At 33.5% G+C, this 14,555-nt stretch overlaps 3 protein-coding genes across 3 annotated transcripts; 2 read left to right on the top strand and 1 right to left on the bottom strand.

The window, feature by feature from the left end:
• Positions 1-103: 103 nt before the first annotated feature.
• On the top strand, positions 104-2,507 carry LOTGIDRAFT_238330 (hypothetical protein). Its single transcript, XM_009049914.1, has 4 exons — positions 104-166; positions 675-907; positions 1,153-1,329; positions 1,543-2,507. The coding sequence occupies exons 2-4, from the start codon at positions 685-687 to the stop codon at positions 1,782-1,784; spliced, it is 642 nt and encodes a 213-aa protein (XP_009048162.1). The 5' UTR covers positions 104-166; positions 675-684; the 3' UTR covers positions 1,785-2,507.
• A 615-nt stretch (positions 2,508-3,122) lies between these two features.
• LOTGIDRAFT_180320 (hypothetical protein) lies at positions 3,123-7,596 on the bottom strand (the record flags this gene model as incomplete). The annotated part of the gene is made up of 12 exons (XM_009049913.1): positions 3,123-3,302; positions 3,769-3,896; positions 4,106-4,181; positions 4,399-4,611; positions 4,838-4,936; positions 5,108-5,196; positions 5,491-5,598; positions 5,884-6,054; positions 6,518-6,642; positions 6,942-7,102; positions 7,339-7,391; positions 7,566-7,596. The coding sequence occupies 12 exons, from the start codon at positions 7,594-7,596 to the stop codon at positions 3,123-3,125; spliced, it is 1,434 nt and encodes a 477-aa protein (XP_009048161.1).
• A 2,961-nt stretch (positions 7,597-10,557) lies between these two features.
• On the top strand, positions 10,558-13,170 carry LOTGIDRAFT_139895 (hypothetical protein; the record flags this gene model as incomplete). The annotated part of the gene is made up of 7 exons (XM_009049912.1): positions 10,558-10,721; positions 10,915-11,027; positions 11,232-11,414; positions 11,701-11,756; positions 12,040-12,124; positions 12,455-12,617; positions 12,921-13,170. 7 exons carry the CDS (start codon positions 10,558-10,560, stop codon positions 13,168-13,170), a joined length of 1,014 nt encoding a protein of 337 aa, XP_009048160.1.
• Between the last annotated feature and the right edge of the window lie 1,385 nt (positions 13,171-14,555).

Here is a 14,555-nt window from a genome sequence, read left to right as displayed (position 1 = left end):
AAAGAGGGGAAGTTGATGAGAGTTGTCTGCTCTAAAACGTCGGCCAATAGCAAATAGTGTCACAAATTGTAACCTGGTATTTCATTGGTCAAAGCGGGAACTTCGAAAGGGACGCATTCTCCACAAACACGAAGAACAAGAACATCTTTAGCCTATCAACAAATAGGTTATTGTAATTTTTTACATATTTTTTCTGCCTTAATATTCTAGCATGTGTAAGCCTATAACTCTGCTAAGAAATTAACATCAAACTCACTTTGCCAAGATACGAACATCAAACTCACTCATGGTTATTCACGTACGGTAGTGTTTTGGTCAGTCAGCAATAGACTGCCAACTGTGGAGGTGCAACTTATAAGTGATTACTGGGCCTCCTCTTGATTTTACACCCATCATATTAGTGCTTATTTGTCTGTCTTATGTTTTACTAATCTGTTTAATTGACATATGAAATTTAAGAAAATGCCCCTGTTGTGTTGTGCACTTGTGTAGCATCCTCTAGTTCAGTCTGTGCTGTGTTATTTTGTACTCTAAATTTTTTTAATTTATTGTCATGTCACTGCAAGTGCAAAATTTGAATTGAAGGCCTATCTGAACCATGGTTCATGAATAAGCTTATACCTTATATAGATATCTCTTATATAATTTTTTATTTCATTGGTTGACTACTTAAGAAGACTCAAGATGGGATCACTTAATAGTAAATCTGATAACTTAGCCTCCACACCAATGAAAGGTGCTGTTGGGGGAATGAGACATTTGGATGTTGACCCCAGATCACCTGGTTTAGATAGAACACCAATTGTTGTTGATAAAACTCCTGATTTAAATCTTGGGATTGGTATATTAGACCCACGATCACCCACTGCTGGTATTGTTAGAACACCTATAGTCAATGTCTTAAATGGTAAGAGAATAAGCCTCGGTCTATATGGGTCTTATGAGTTCTATTTCAGTGTTGTGTCATTGCTCTATCAGTTCTTTCTATTTTTCAACTGGAATGAAATAAGGCATAGATGTGTTAAGTAGATCGAAACTAATAAATCTCTGTTCCACTGTTTCTCAGACATGTCAGCAACATGATAATAGGCTTAAACCTTACCGGTACCTAATATTTGTAGCTTTGGTTACAAAAGATAATTTTGTTTTTAGATAAAGGAGAAGGTGGAGAAGATAGTTTGTTGATAAATAATAGTCATGTTGGTAATAAGATGAATTTTGAGGGTTCAGATGAGAGTGGACGTGTTAGTGATCTCAGTGGATCAACAGAACTAAACTCACTATCATTATCAGATGTTGATGAATGCTCAAATTTACTAAGTGTCAAAGGTACGGTAGTTTGGCTTTTTATGCCCCCATCTTACTATGTAAGCTTAAACATTGTAGAATCTTCAGATACTTGCTGTGCACATGTTTTGTTATTTCCAAATCTGTATCATTACTTGCGTCATTCAAAATGATTCAATTGGTACAAAAATTCTGAGCATGATTTGTGTTATTATATTTTAACATGTAAGTTTAATTGTGATTCTTTATTTTAAGATGAAAACTCCAAAAAGTCAAAGACAAAAAATCAAGCAAAACCCAAACAGTTATTCCCAGCTATGAAGAGAACAGTTCTTATGAAAAACGATATCCCAAGATCACCCCTGGCCAATGTACCACTTGACTCTAATTCACCCCGAAACATTGTACAACGTAAACACATAAAAAAAATAGACACTGCCAGATCTTGTAGATTAGATTCCAACTTTTGTCCATTAGCAGACAAGGAAAACATGTAGACAGCAATTATGACTTAAGCTAGTGGACATTTGAGTGAAAAAAAAAATACCAGAATCCATTTTTCAGTTTATTTTATTATTTTGATTTTGGTGCCTTTTTGAACTAAACAGACATTTCCTGTGGTCTGTTTTTCAAATTCTAGTGACAGTATGTGTGAAAGATAATTTATGTTGAAATAATATTACTATGATTTTGATTGAAAGTTTAGAAAGAATGATTATAACACATGATTTTTTGTGGAGTGTTTTCTGTTTATATTTTTAAAATCATTTCAAATATGAAATTTAGTGGAATATTGGTCAGACGTGTCAATACAGAATATCATATTGTTTGTTACAAATCAATTTTCCATTGCTTATTGTGTTTCTGTCAGAGATATATAGTTATACCATTTCTAGACTTATTAGCTGTCCTTTCATACCAGTACTGCTTATACAGTATTTGGAGTAAATATTAAATCTATGTCTCTATGTCTTATTTCTCCTGTCTGTATGAAACCTCTTTCTCTCTCTCTATAGTGCTAGTATTTGTGTAATCCATTGTAAATATAGTAATGGTATAATATATTTGGTACAATTTCAAATATCTATATTTAAGTGCAATAAATAGATGAGTGCATTTCCAAAGTTTTGTTTTGTCTGTAAAGCATGCATTTAGTACTCTTTCAAATATGTGAGTCTTTTCACCTGTAATCTATAAAAAAAAAAATCTCAAATTGTCTATGTAATCTGGTTCCTGCAATTCCACTAATTCGACTTCACTTACCGCAAAGGAACTTTTATGATGGTGCATATTTTGCGATTAGTAAGGACATCAAAATCTTAGTTTTAGTTGAATTGCTGAAAGCACAGACTTCTGATTGAAAATTGGAATGGTACAAATTGATGCTACCAGTATCACATAAAAAATTTACAAAACCTCTTAACAATCTCTTTAAGAGCTTCAGTGTTCAAACAATATGACAAAATTGTTCAAAACTTTGTAGGAAAAGTCATGGTACAAAAAAAATATAAATCTTTAATATGGATAAATTACAATAACAGACATGTTCATGGAAACAGCAGTCAAACTATTGCACAGTTTCCCTATTGAGATCCAACAAGTGATATATTTTGGCAAGAGTATCATTATATTGGTAAATTTTATCATGATTCATCATGCAAAAAACATTCAAGCTCATTCCCCTCTTCTGCAACAATTCATACAAATAGAAAGCGTAAGAAATACAATTTCAAACCAAATTTAAATCAATTTGAAAAGCTTGAGAGAAGATCTCTTGTCAATTAGTCATAGTTGTTTTGCCATTTATGAAATGCACACATTTTAACGCACTGTTTTCACGTGATTAAAGAATCCTCATCACTATTAATATTGATCTCTCTGTTTTTCACTACAAACATCTCAGAAATTTCTTCAACAGTCTTGCCCTTTGTTTCTGGTAGCATGATGAAAGTAAAAATCCAAAATCCCACTAACATGGCAGCAAATGGAAGGAATGAGTATTCATTGATGGCATTCTGAAATAACAAGGATTCCAATTTGTTTAACATATTTTTCAGGTAACTGATTTTGTTTTTGCTCCTTTGTCAAAAATGTTTCACCATCATCATAAAGAAGGGCAGTTGTTTGCCTTTCAAAAATAAAAGGTTTAGTTTTATTCATTTAGATAATTTCACTTTCAACTGATGAAAATGAATTCGGTTTATCATTCCACTTTTCTGCATCTGTTTGGGCTGATTAGTACAGATTCAAATGCAAGAAGATTGTTAAGACTTTTAACAAAATACACCAGGACACATTTTGAAGTTGTAACCCACAGTTAGGTATGGATAGTTGTTCTAAGGGATAAAGCAAAAGCGTGTCTTGTGAAGAACCTTCTTAACATGCACATGAATCCACGGTGGTTAACAAAATGCTATCTCTATCTTATGATTAAACTATTTTAGTACGAGGGGTTGTATTCAAAAGCTCTATAATACTGACCTGTAGAATAGGAAAAACAAAACCTACAATACAATTAGCAGCCCAGTTAACTAATACAGCTACACTGACAGCTGCTGTACGAGGTCCTTGAGTAAATAGTTCTGCTACAATAAACCATGGTATAGAACCTGGAAAGACAATGTTGGATGTTCGAATCGCTGAAAAGTGAAGTGGGTCAAGACAACTAAAGTTCTATAAAATTCAATTGATATTCTCTAACATTATCTAAAATTGTGATCCAATAGACTTCGTGCAGCCAAAAATAATGGCATTGTACGATACCATAATAAATTTCAACTGCTAAAGTGGATCACTTGAAAGCAAAATATAATCTTACCTGGTCCTGATGCAAAGGATACAATATAAAATACTACAGCAGGTATACATACAAATGATAACCAGTGATCTTGAGGCTAAAAAATAAATCTACTAGTATTAGTTGATGCTATAGCAAAAAAATTTTTGGGTAGAATTTTTATGTTTTCTTTTTTTTCCTCTCTTACTTCACTTTGATATTTTCTGGGTCCAAAATTATACCATCCCTTTGCCAAGCTATTTCAGACCATGGCAGGATAAAACACTCATCATAAACTATGTTCAAACAAAAAGAATATCAAAACCTTAGACTACCTGATATATTCTAGAAACTGTAAGAACAATGGTAAAAATAAACATTCCACCTAAACCAAGAAGATGTAAGCTCCTTCGACCCAACTTATCCATTAAAAACGCTGATACAAACGTCATGAGTATGTTAACTACACCAACACCAACTGTGGCATATGAAGCCTTGTCTTTATCTAGACCAGCTGATGTAAATATACTAGTAGAGTAATAAATTACCTGAAAAATTAGGTTTGTACTTAATATTAGGTAATTCAAATACAGTATTCAATTATAAATTCCATTAAGTAACCTGAATGCTGAAAAAGGAAGCCTCTAGTCATTTAGACAGGGCAATAAACCGAGGCCCCATACATATGCCACTGTCTGTGTACGTTAAAGATCCCTTGACAGTTGCCAAAATCAATAAGGTTGCTACAAATTAATAAAAAGTTTTGGAACCTACCGCATTAATGCCTGAGAATTGTTGAGATAATTGTAAAACTATACTGATTATAAATGGAATTCTTAATTCATGTGTCTTTATCAAATCACTTATAAAAAACTGAAATAAATAAGTAGATAACTTGAAAGCTGTTCAATCTTGATTTCATCCATTTACATAAGCACGCCAGATTCCCTCTAAATCAAAAGAAAACTGTAAAGATTGTGCTACTGAGGAATGTTAATGGATAACCACAATAGACATTAATATTTTCATAGATATAAAGAGTACCTTCTTATGATGTTTTTGTTCTTCTGCTTCTACTCTCATTTCTCTGATCTCATCTTCTACATCATCTGAATTCCGCAGCCATTTTAATGCTACAAAATATTTAAATCAAAGATATAGTAAAGTTTAAAGTTTGACATAGTCTTCACTGTTCACTGAGCTTAGACTAATAATAAATTCCAAAACACAAATAAGTAAGGATAACGATAAATGCATGAGAACCACTCCACACCACATCACCATAGTCCATAAGTATTAAATAAATCCTTCATTAAACTAATATGCACTTCAATGAAAAAAAAATAACTATCATAAAAACAAATTGATCCAGCTATATGCCTCAACTGCAAGTATCTACAATACAATTTCAAAGATACCTTACAAACCTTTTGTTGCTTCAAATTCGTTTTGTTTTGTTAACATCAAATATCTTGGACTCTCTACACACATAGACAATACACATAGTTGATATATAACTGGTACAATTGTTAATGCTATAGTATAAATATATATAACATTTTATTCATATAGCTGATATATAACTAAAAATACCTGGAATGAGATACTAATTTATTTTTCAATTTTCATGTCAATGCAATAGGTCAAATATTATTAGAAAATTATAGTTTGAACGGATTAATGTCCAGAAACAAATTAAATATATCCAAATTTCTGCTTGAGGGGGATGTAACAATGAAGTTTGTGAGATTTACAAAATTAGGACTACCGGTACCAAATTCTCAAGGATAAGAGAAGCAAAATAAAAAAGGTAATCTTACCCAATAATAAAGGCCAGTATTTTTCTGTACCCAATATAAATTTTAAACCTAACAGTTGAGATACCATGACACCAAAAGTAATAGATAACTGATTAAAAGTTCCAGAAAACCCCCTCAATTCAATTGGTGCTATTTCTGATAAATACAATGGAGCTACACCTGTATTAATACCTGTAAACACAAAAAAATATTAATGAGTTTGTAAAGCAGTTAGTTAGCTCTCTAACCAATAAAGGGTGTGTTAAAAGCTTTTCGAAGCATTTTATGTTCATCAGGGACGCTAAGAGCATTGATGTGTACAATTCTAATTTTCAGCCAGACTTATGTGAGTCTTACAATTCTACTATAACCTTAGATATTATTAGTAGCTTTAACAAAAGGTCATGAACTTTTCAGCATGAAAATACAGATCTAACAGAAAAATGGACTGATGCAATAAAAACCTACAAAACCTCTTTACGATCCAAATATTTAATCCAGTTTCATAGTATTGTTTAATTCAGGAAATAGTATGTCCAATTTGATATTATTAAAGTAGTACACATGAGAAACATTAGCCTCAGCATTTATGACATGAGTTTCACTTCTTTTTTTTTACTTCTATCATACTGACCAGAAACAAATACATACTGACCTGCATTGATACCACAAATAAATCGTCCTACCATTAACATTTCATAAGAATCAGCCATTTTAGAGAAACCTAATAAACCAGCAGCTATGACAGCTATTATGTTATTTCTTAATAGAGCACCACGTCTACAAATTAAGTAACTTTGTTAATAATTTGAAATATTTTGTTCAAAAACTTAATCTAAGCAATAATTGGATACAATTTTTTCTTCCTATACTTTATCAATTGATGATCATATAAAACAGTTTTAATTTAGATAATCAAAATTCAGGCATCTAATATATCTGTGAAAATTCAGAATATGGTAAATTCAGATAAAGTTTGATTAGTGATGAACTCAGATACTTCAAGAATACATTGTGCCCATAAGGCCACAGTTTATCAAGCAACTCTAAAATATATCAAACAAATCATAGAAATTTACCTGCCAAATTTGTTACCCCAATATCCAGCACTGACCCCTCCAACCATTCCACCTACAGCATACATAGCAACTGTCAAAGCCCATAACAACGTTAATAAACTATCTGTTATTTCTTTGCCTTCTTTTTTATAATAAGTTACATTATAGAAATCTTTCATTACCTACAATAATATTCAAGTATATTGGCCAGATGAATCAAGAAAATGGGTGAAAAACACTTGAATTTAGAAACTTGAATTTTCTTGTATCTTTATCATTGGAAATGTCATATGTAAAATTAGCCTATCCATCAAAAATTGTGAATTTCAACAAAGCTAGAGTAAATGAATTAAATGACAAACTTTGATTAATGATATTTTTGAAAACTAGAATTGATATATAAATCAAAAAGTCTAACCGTTTCAGGTGAATTAACAACTCCTGTGTTATAACCAAACTGGAATGATGATCCTAGGGTACATGCTACTATAGATAATACCAAATGACCTGTGAAGCCCTGAAAAAAAATCCAATAAATTTTTGTTTTGTTTATACCGGTATTTATAAAATAGATCTTTCCTCCTTGAAAAACACTGGCTTGCATTGGCATTGGGTCAGAAACTAAAGAAATAATTTTAATTAAACCATATTTGGCTGCTGTAACATCGGTTATCATTGATTCAGTTGATTTTGATCATTACTACCATCAACTATGTTAAAAAAATGTGATATAGTGGTCTGGTAAGAGCTAGTGATAAGCCATGAGGTCTTTATCAGAAATAATATTCACAACTGAATTGATTATAAGTGATGAAAGTCGAGTGGATTAGGAAAAGCCAATTGAACTTTTACCCCATAAAATAAAGCAAAGGAAAGGCAGAACAGGGCACTTCCAGTTGAATGAATAGTCCGAAACATATGCCTCTATTCCAGCCTCAGAAGGATATTTTGACAGATATCAGCTGGAGTAGAGTCAGAAGAAAAAGGCCCTGTTAAATTTGGATTTTCCACACCTCAAAATATCCTCTCTTACAAAATATTAAATTACCTTTAAGATGATTGTAAATTAGTGTGGGCATCATCTTAACTTTTCGTTGTTAGTATCACGTGACTCTATGACCTTTGAACTTTTTGGCTTCACATGTAGTTTTAAATGGCCGATGCTAGATCAGTTTCCCCCCCCAAAAAAAAACTTTGATGGAACCTGAGAAAATGTAAAGAGAAAATGATGGTATGACAGAACAACAAAAACATTCATCTTTCCAGATATAACCAGGTTTTGATGATCCGAGGTATCTAAATAGGTTTAAAATCATTGCAACTGCAGAGATGTGAATGTCCCCATTTAACAGGGCTTATATTTCTGTCTAACATCTGTCCAAGTAGCTATCAGAGACTGGAAATGGAATAGAGACAGACAGATGTTTCGGTCTACCGGTTGAAGAGCATCTATAATGTTGAAAATAAGCTAAAACTGAAGAGCATGTTTCAAACCATATTGAATTTAAGATAGAAGCCAATTACCCTCTTCTTCTTCTTGTTTGTATCACTTGCTTGAATGTCATTCTCTGCTTCAGAAACGCTGTAGCTATACAGCAGCGGTTCATTTTCATTTTCAACATCCACCATCTTGAACTATTTGTTTTGATCACATGACTTTCATGTGACCTTTACCTTCACTGGACATTCGAGACATTACCAAATTGCCCAGTTGGATTTTGACTACCAAATCAGACAAAAATATTATCAAACATTTTAACATAAACATTATATTTATTTTCTCTGCTCAATAAGACAACATTTCATATTTATTCGAGGTTTTTCAAAATCTTGCCGAGGCTTATGGAAGAAATTGGAAAGAACTTCCTTGTCCGCATTTTTTTGACAGATGACTTTCATGTATGACAAAAACACAAAACGATATTATGGAATATAACACACTTCTTTAATAAGGTTTCATGTAATGAGAGAAAAGTCACGAATTTGGAAATGTACACAAAATTTATTCATGCATTAACTAAAATAACACTTTTTTCTATTGAGTTAAAGAGCAGAAGCATACTTTATGAACATGAAAATTTTCATCATATAGTTAGAATCGATGTGAAAAAAGTATCATTAGACAACGGAATTGATTTAACCAGGAATTCATTTTTAGACTTTAACAGACATTAAAAATTCAAACTTCAGTATTGGCAACAAAAAAAATAGATATCCGACATTTAGCTCCCGTTTCCATAAATGATCGCTAGAAGCCCACAGTAAAGCAAGCATCAAGGCTAACATGAACGGACTTTGGTGTGTGCAAGGGCTTTTTTCGGACTGTTACAGCAATTCAATTTTCGATATTGGTCATTAATAATCTGCAAATTTGTGCTACTGCTTTGATTTTTTCTGCCACGTTTCTAGTAACTGTTCGTTGTTTATTGAGCGAAAGTTTACCCACAACATGGCGTGCCTACAAGCTGTTACCTTTAATATAGAAACAGAATGAGGAATCCCTAAAATCAATACCCCTTTTTAACATGGCTGCCACCATGATAGTTTGGCGAAAAGCACTTATTAGTTTTTTACTTTTATTTATTAATATTTATCTTTTAAATTGTGAAAATGAAGGAAAAACTCATAGTGGGAACGCATTTAATGATATTGATATACATGGAAGTAAGTTGAACAGTGTGATAAACTTTTTAATGTGGCTGATGAAATAGTTCACTTCTCAGTTGACTTCGTGTTTCTTCAAAGATACAGTGTTTCAACACCATAATTTGACCTACATCCATCAGCTTATGTAGTACATAATGTAGATAAAGTGCCTAAGCATTGAATGCACCACTGAATTACAAAATGTGCCATACATATGAATCCGAAGAAGCACTCTGTTTTAAGAGGGTATTACATGAAAATTACAACAAATGCGACATAATGTTAGTCTATGTTGCTTTGCTACAAAGCTATGCATGTGTTTATAACATATATTTTATACCAAATGTATAGCAGTGTAATATTATTCTATGTCATATTGCTACCTAGCTATGTATGTATTTATAACATATATTTTATTACAAATGCAGTATAATATTAGTCTATGTCATATTGCTACATAGCTATGCATGTATTTATAACATACTATATTTCATACCACATGCAATATTATATAGTTCTATGTTGCATTGCTTTATTTATAACATACCAAATACATTATAATATCGTTATTAAGTCAATTATCTGTAGGGTATCAGTAACGTTTATTGATTGGATTATTATTCGGTGTATTAAAATATATTTAAGATCTATATAATAGGTCTATAACATTCATACAGTTTAGTGGCATGATTCTTTTGTCAATGTAATAATTACATGTGTATATTATATATATTGTTCTCAGATTTTTCAAGAAAATAGCAAAATTATTGTGTGACCTTGTCGGTCTATGATCTTGATGATACAGGGCCCATCCCCCGGGGAATGTTTTTAACATATGTTCTCCTGCATTTTTTTCTGAGGGTGGTGGACTTGGGTTAACCAATCCCTATGGTAGTTTAGCCACTGCAAATATCGGCGTAAAGAGTTCCATGAGTGATGCCAAAACCATACAAAAGGTTGTTAAATTTTTGTCCTGTTATTTATTTCAGTTATGCAGGATTATAAGAAATATAAAGCTATGAGGGTTGTAAGTAGTGGAGAATTTTATATGGGTATCAACGATCCTAAATCTCAAACTGGAGAACATCCACTCAGAAAAATCAAATATAAAAGTTTTTACATTGATTCTTACCCAGTTACTAATGCTGAATATTGGTACGTATTTTCTCCGACACATCATTCAATAGATAAAGGTAATTAACAGAGAAATGAAATATAGCTGATATTTGTTTGGCATTCGTATATGGTGTACGTTAGTGGTCATTATAAGATTTGGTTGAGAGTGGAGAATGCACCTTGTATTCCATTCTTATTCCTCTTTTTAGTTCTTGCGTTATTTTATTTAAAGGGAATTTAGACGTATGAAATGGAGATACAGAGCAACAAGTGAGAAGAAAGGATGGAGTTGGGTTTTAAGTAGTTTTGTACCAGATGATGTTAAAGAAAAGTTTGCGTCACCTGGTTCAGGTGGATGGTTGGCTGTTAAAAACGCTAGGTGGAATCAGGTAAGCTATACTACAGAATGTTAGTCGTGCAGTATGCATTCTCAGAGAATTTAATGTCTTGGCCGCCCAATGCACTTGTCTTGAGCACTTCATTGCTGCAGTTTCCTGGGGTGTCTATTGCGTCACATTTTATAACCCGTGACTCCATGATGTATGAAAGTATCTGACGTTACTAATTATTTACCTCTTCAGCCTTTTGGTCCCGGCAGTGATTTACACGAGAAATGGAACCACCCTGTGACTCATGTTAGCTATGATGATGCCAGGATTTATTGTAACTATAGAGGACACCGTCTACCAACAGAAATAGAATGGGAAGCTGCTGCTAGAGGAACTGGAGTAGGTTAGTATAATTCTTTCATCTGCTTTACCACAAAATCATCTTTAATTCACAAGATAGTGTTTCCCCCCATGCATTCGTGTATCTGTTGTTTTATACGCGGATAGAGCGCATTTCAAGATGAACTTCATTATGTCGATAGCTCGAGTGCATTTTGATTAATAATAACCTCGAGTAAAGCGTGCACCGACACTTTTCACCTTTATTGTATACTTAGCTTAAAAGATCTTACAATGTGATTCGTACTACAAATGCTATGAAAGTGACAGTGATTTTATTTATTATACAGCTGAAGATTATCCATGGGGCAATATGTGGGAAAAGTTCCGTATGAATGAATGGCAGGTAAGCTATTTTGAATGCTCATAATGATATCTAAGAACTGTATTCAGAGAAATACTACACCTTATGACCATTCTACACAGAAACAACTAGTCTGAAAACACATTGTTCACTTGTGTTTGTATAAAGAACCAATCTGACAAAGGCACGTTCTCTTTTGATTGGAAACTACTGCCAAATGTTGCACCATCCGACGGAGACTATTCTTGCCAATCTGCATACAAAAAAATAGTGATTATTTTGGAATTATTATATGTAATATATTTGTAATCGATTACTATTTCAGGGTGGATTTCCTGAGGGTAATTTAAAATTAGATGGTTATGAAAGTACATCACCAGTAGATGCCTATTATCCACAGAACCATAATTGTACGTTTCTTATCCTAGCTTTTAAGCAAAACCCTGCCTTTAGTAATCTGGATGGACAGTAAAGAAAGACAGAACCTTAATTACAAAAAACTTTGTGCTATTCTGGTCAATAAGAAGTGCGGAAACGCTGTGGAAGCGCAATGGGCGAAAGCTTTCCTAAGAGGGTCAGAAGAGTTAATAATAATTGATTTGGTGAATTCTGTTACCTATTTTGGGCAAAAAATGAAATGAAGTCGGGGTCAAACAATTTCTCTTAGGGGCGAGTCCGAAGGTTTCACCACTGGCGATGCCACTGAATGGTCTTGATAAGAATGTACAATATGTTTACAGATATGTATGATTTTCTTGGTAATGTATGGGAATGGACAGGAACACAATATTACGAAAGAATGATACCAGATGACCTTCAGCCCCAGATGCTTGTGTTAAAAGGGGGATCGTATATTGACAGTAGAGATGGCAGTGTTAACATGAAAATAAGAACAAGTCAAAGGTTTGTAGCCCTACTATATTAACGACGCGTATATAGCAAATGAAAACATGTTTTGTTTATACGATTTCGGTTGGTCTATCTTTAAAATGGCAGACTGATTTTTGTTGGAGAAAGTTTGTATCTGGAGCTGGATGAATTCAATTGTTTATCACATTTTGAGATTTTGTGTGAAAAGAAAGAGATCATCGATGATGACCCAAACAAAAAGGAAAGTTGCTTACTAGTGTTTTTCTGGAACTAGGCATTTAAAGCGTAGAATATGATACCTTTTTTTTATATAAAATTTGGTTATTTATATTTCAGAAAAGGTGAAGAACCTGATCATACTGCAGGTAATGTTGGCTTTCGATGTGCTATGAATGCTCACCATTTTGATATTGGTGATGCTCAACAACAACGTAAATCAGAACCCAAAGAACCAGCTAAACCTAAAGTTTATCGCACCCCTAAAGCTAAGCCCAAGGAAAAAGAAGCAGAAAAGAACGAAGATGGAAAGAATTTTGGACCACCACAAATGGGAGTTCATCCAAAAAATCCTCATCAGGAATTATGATTTAGCATCATTTTAGATTTTAGAATATTTTGAATGCATTTTATTTCGGTCAATCTACTTAATTTATTTCATTGTGTGTGTTTTTATAAATAAATGTACGATATTTACAATATACAAAACAATTTTAAATTTCAACATGAATATTTTAAAACCTGCATGGATTGGAAAAATTATTTTCAGAGAACATGTTCCCCTCGCAAAACATGTCAAGTGCATAATAAAGTTGCCGTGCACGGTGAGTTAGTATACAGAATCGAGATACCTTATCATGGAGAATTGCTCAGTGGTTGAGATAGGGCGCAGAGATCACTTATCTGTCCTTTGGATGGGTGACAATATCACTAATCTGTGGTTGACATGGGTGACGAGGTCACTATAATCTTTGAATGAGATGGGTGACGAGATCACTAATCTGTGAATAAGATGGGTGACGAAATCACTTATATTTGGATGAGATTAGAGTAACGAGATCACCAATCTGTGAATGAGATGGGTGACGAGATCACTAATCTGTGAATGAGATGGGCGGCGAGATCCCTGCTCTGTGTATGAGATGGGTGACGCGATCACTGACCTGTAGGTAGGATTAGAGTAACGAGATCACTTTTCCGTGGATGAGATGGTTGACAAGATCATTAATTTGTGGGTAAGATTAGAGTAACGAGATCACTTATCTGTGGATGTCTGTCTCGCAGGATATCAGTTGACATGAATGTCCTTGATCCACTGCGAATAAAATTGTTTAAAAGTGAAATTGTTTTCTATTATTTGACGTTTCCACACATGACTTCCACCATTTCAAACGCAGTATGCGGCATTTTCTGCTTGGCAATATTGTAGGCAACCTTGAATGAGGCTTGCAATGCTGGTTTCTGAATTTCTTTTTGCGGAACTCGCCCTCAGCATGTGATGACTTGTCTTCATGCTGTCATTCCACATAAAAAACACTGCGGTTTTTGATTTCCATCATAATCACAGAGAAAGGTAAATCCAAACTTCACATACTTTTTCGGTGGCATTGCAAATGTCTTTTCTTGATTGAGAGAGGCGTCTTTGCTACACACTCTAATTGAGAGTAAGGTCTCCGTCACATGTTTACTGGCGTGTGAAGGAGAAACAATCGCTAATTGACTGCATACAATGCACGTGCTGTCATAAAACATTCACACCAAAGTCAATTTTCCTGGAAGAATCTTAAATTAAACGCCGAAGTCGACCTGTCTACTGGTGCACCTGTAGTGAGAGGACCGTGAACTAGCACTAGGTTGGCTCAATGATCGTGGGAGAAACATGCACCAGAAGTACTGGAACCATATTATAATATAAAAAAAAAAACAAAGTTGTATACAAAAAAATAATTTTCGGGCGATATGACAGAGTCTAAT

Source organism: Lottia gigantea (assembly GCF_000327385.1).
Source record: "Lottia gigantea unplaced genomic scaffold LOTGIsca_141, whole genome shotgun sequence".
Classification (NCBI taxonomy): domain Eukaryota; kingdom Metazoa; phylum Mollusca; class Gastropoda; family Lottiidae; genus Lottia; species Lottia gigantea.
Note: the sequence above shows the minus strand (reverse complement) of the source record. Positions and strands in the feature narration are given on the sequence as shown.

What these genes read in the sequence shown, in the direction of transcription:
- LOTGIDRAFT_238330 (XM_009049914.1), top strand. Translation starts at nt 685, where the DNA reads ATGGGATCACTTAATAGTAAATCTGATAACTTAGCCTCCACACCAATG. An exon ending in TATAGTCAATGTCTTAAATG is followed by an intron (nt 908 to 1,152) that starts GTAAGAGAATAA and finishes TTTTGTTTTTAG; the next exon opens with ATAAAGGAGAAGGTGGAGAA. An exon ending in AAATTTACTAAGTGTCAAAG is followed by an intron (nt 1,330 to 1,542) that starts GTACGGTAGTTT and finishes CTTTATTTTAAG; the next exon opens with ATGAAAACTCCAAAAAGTCA.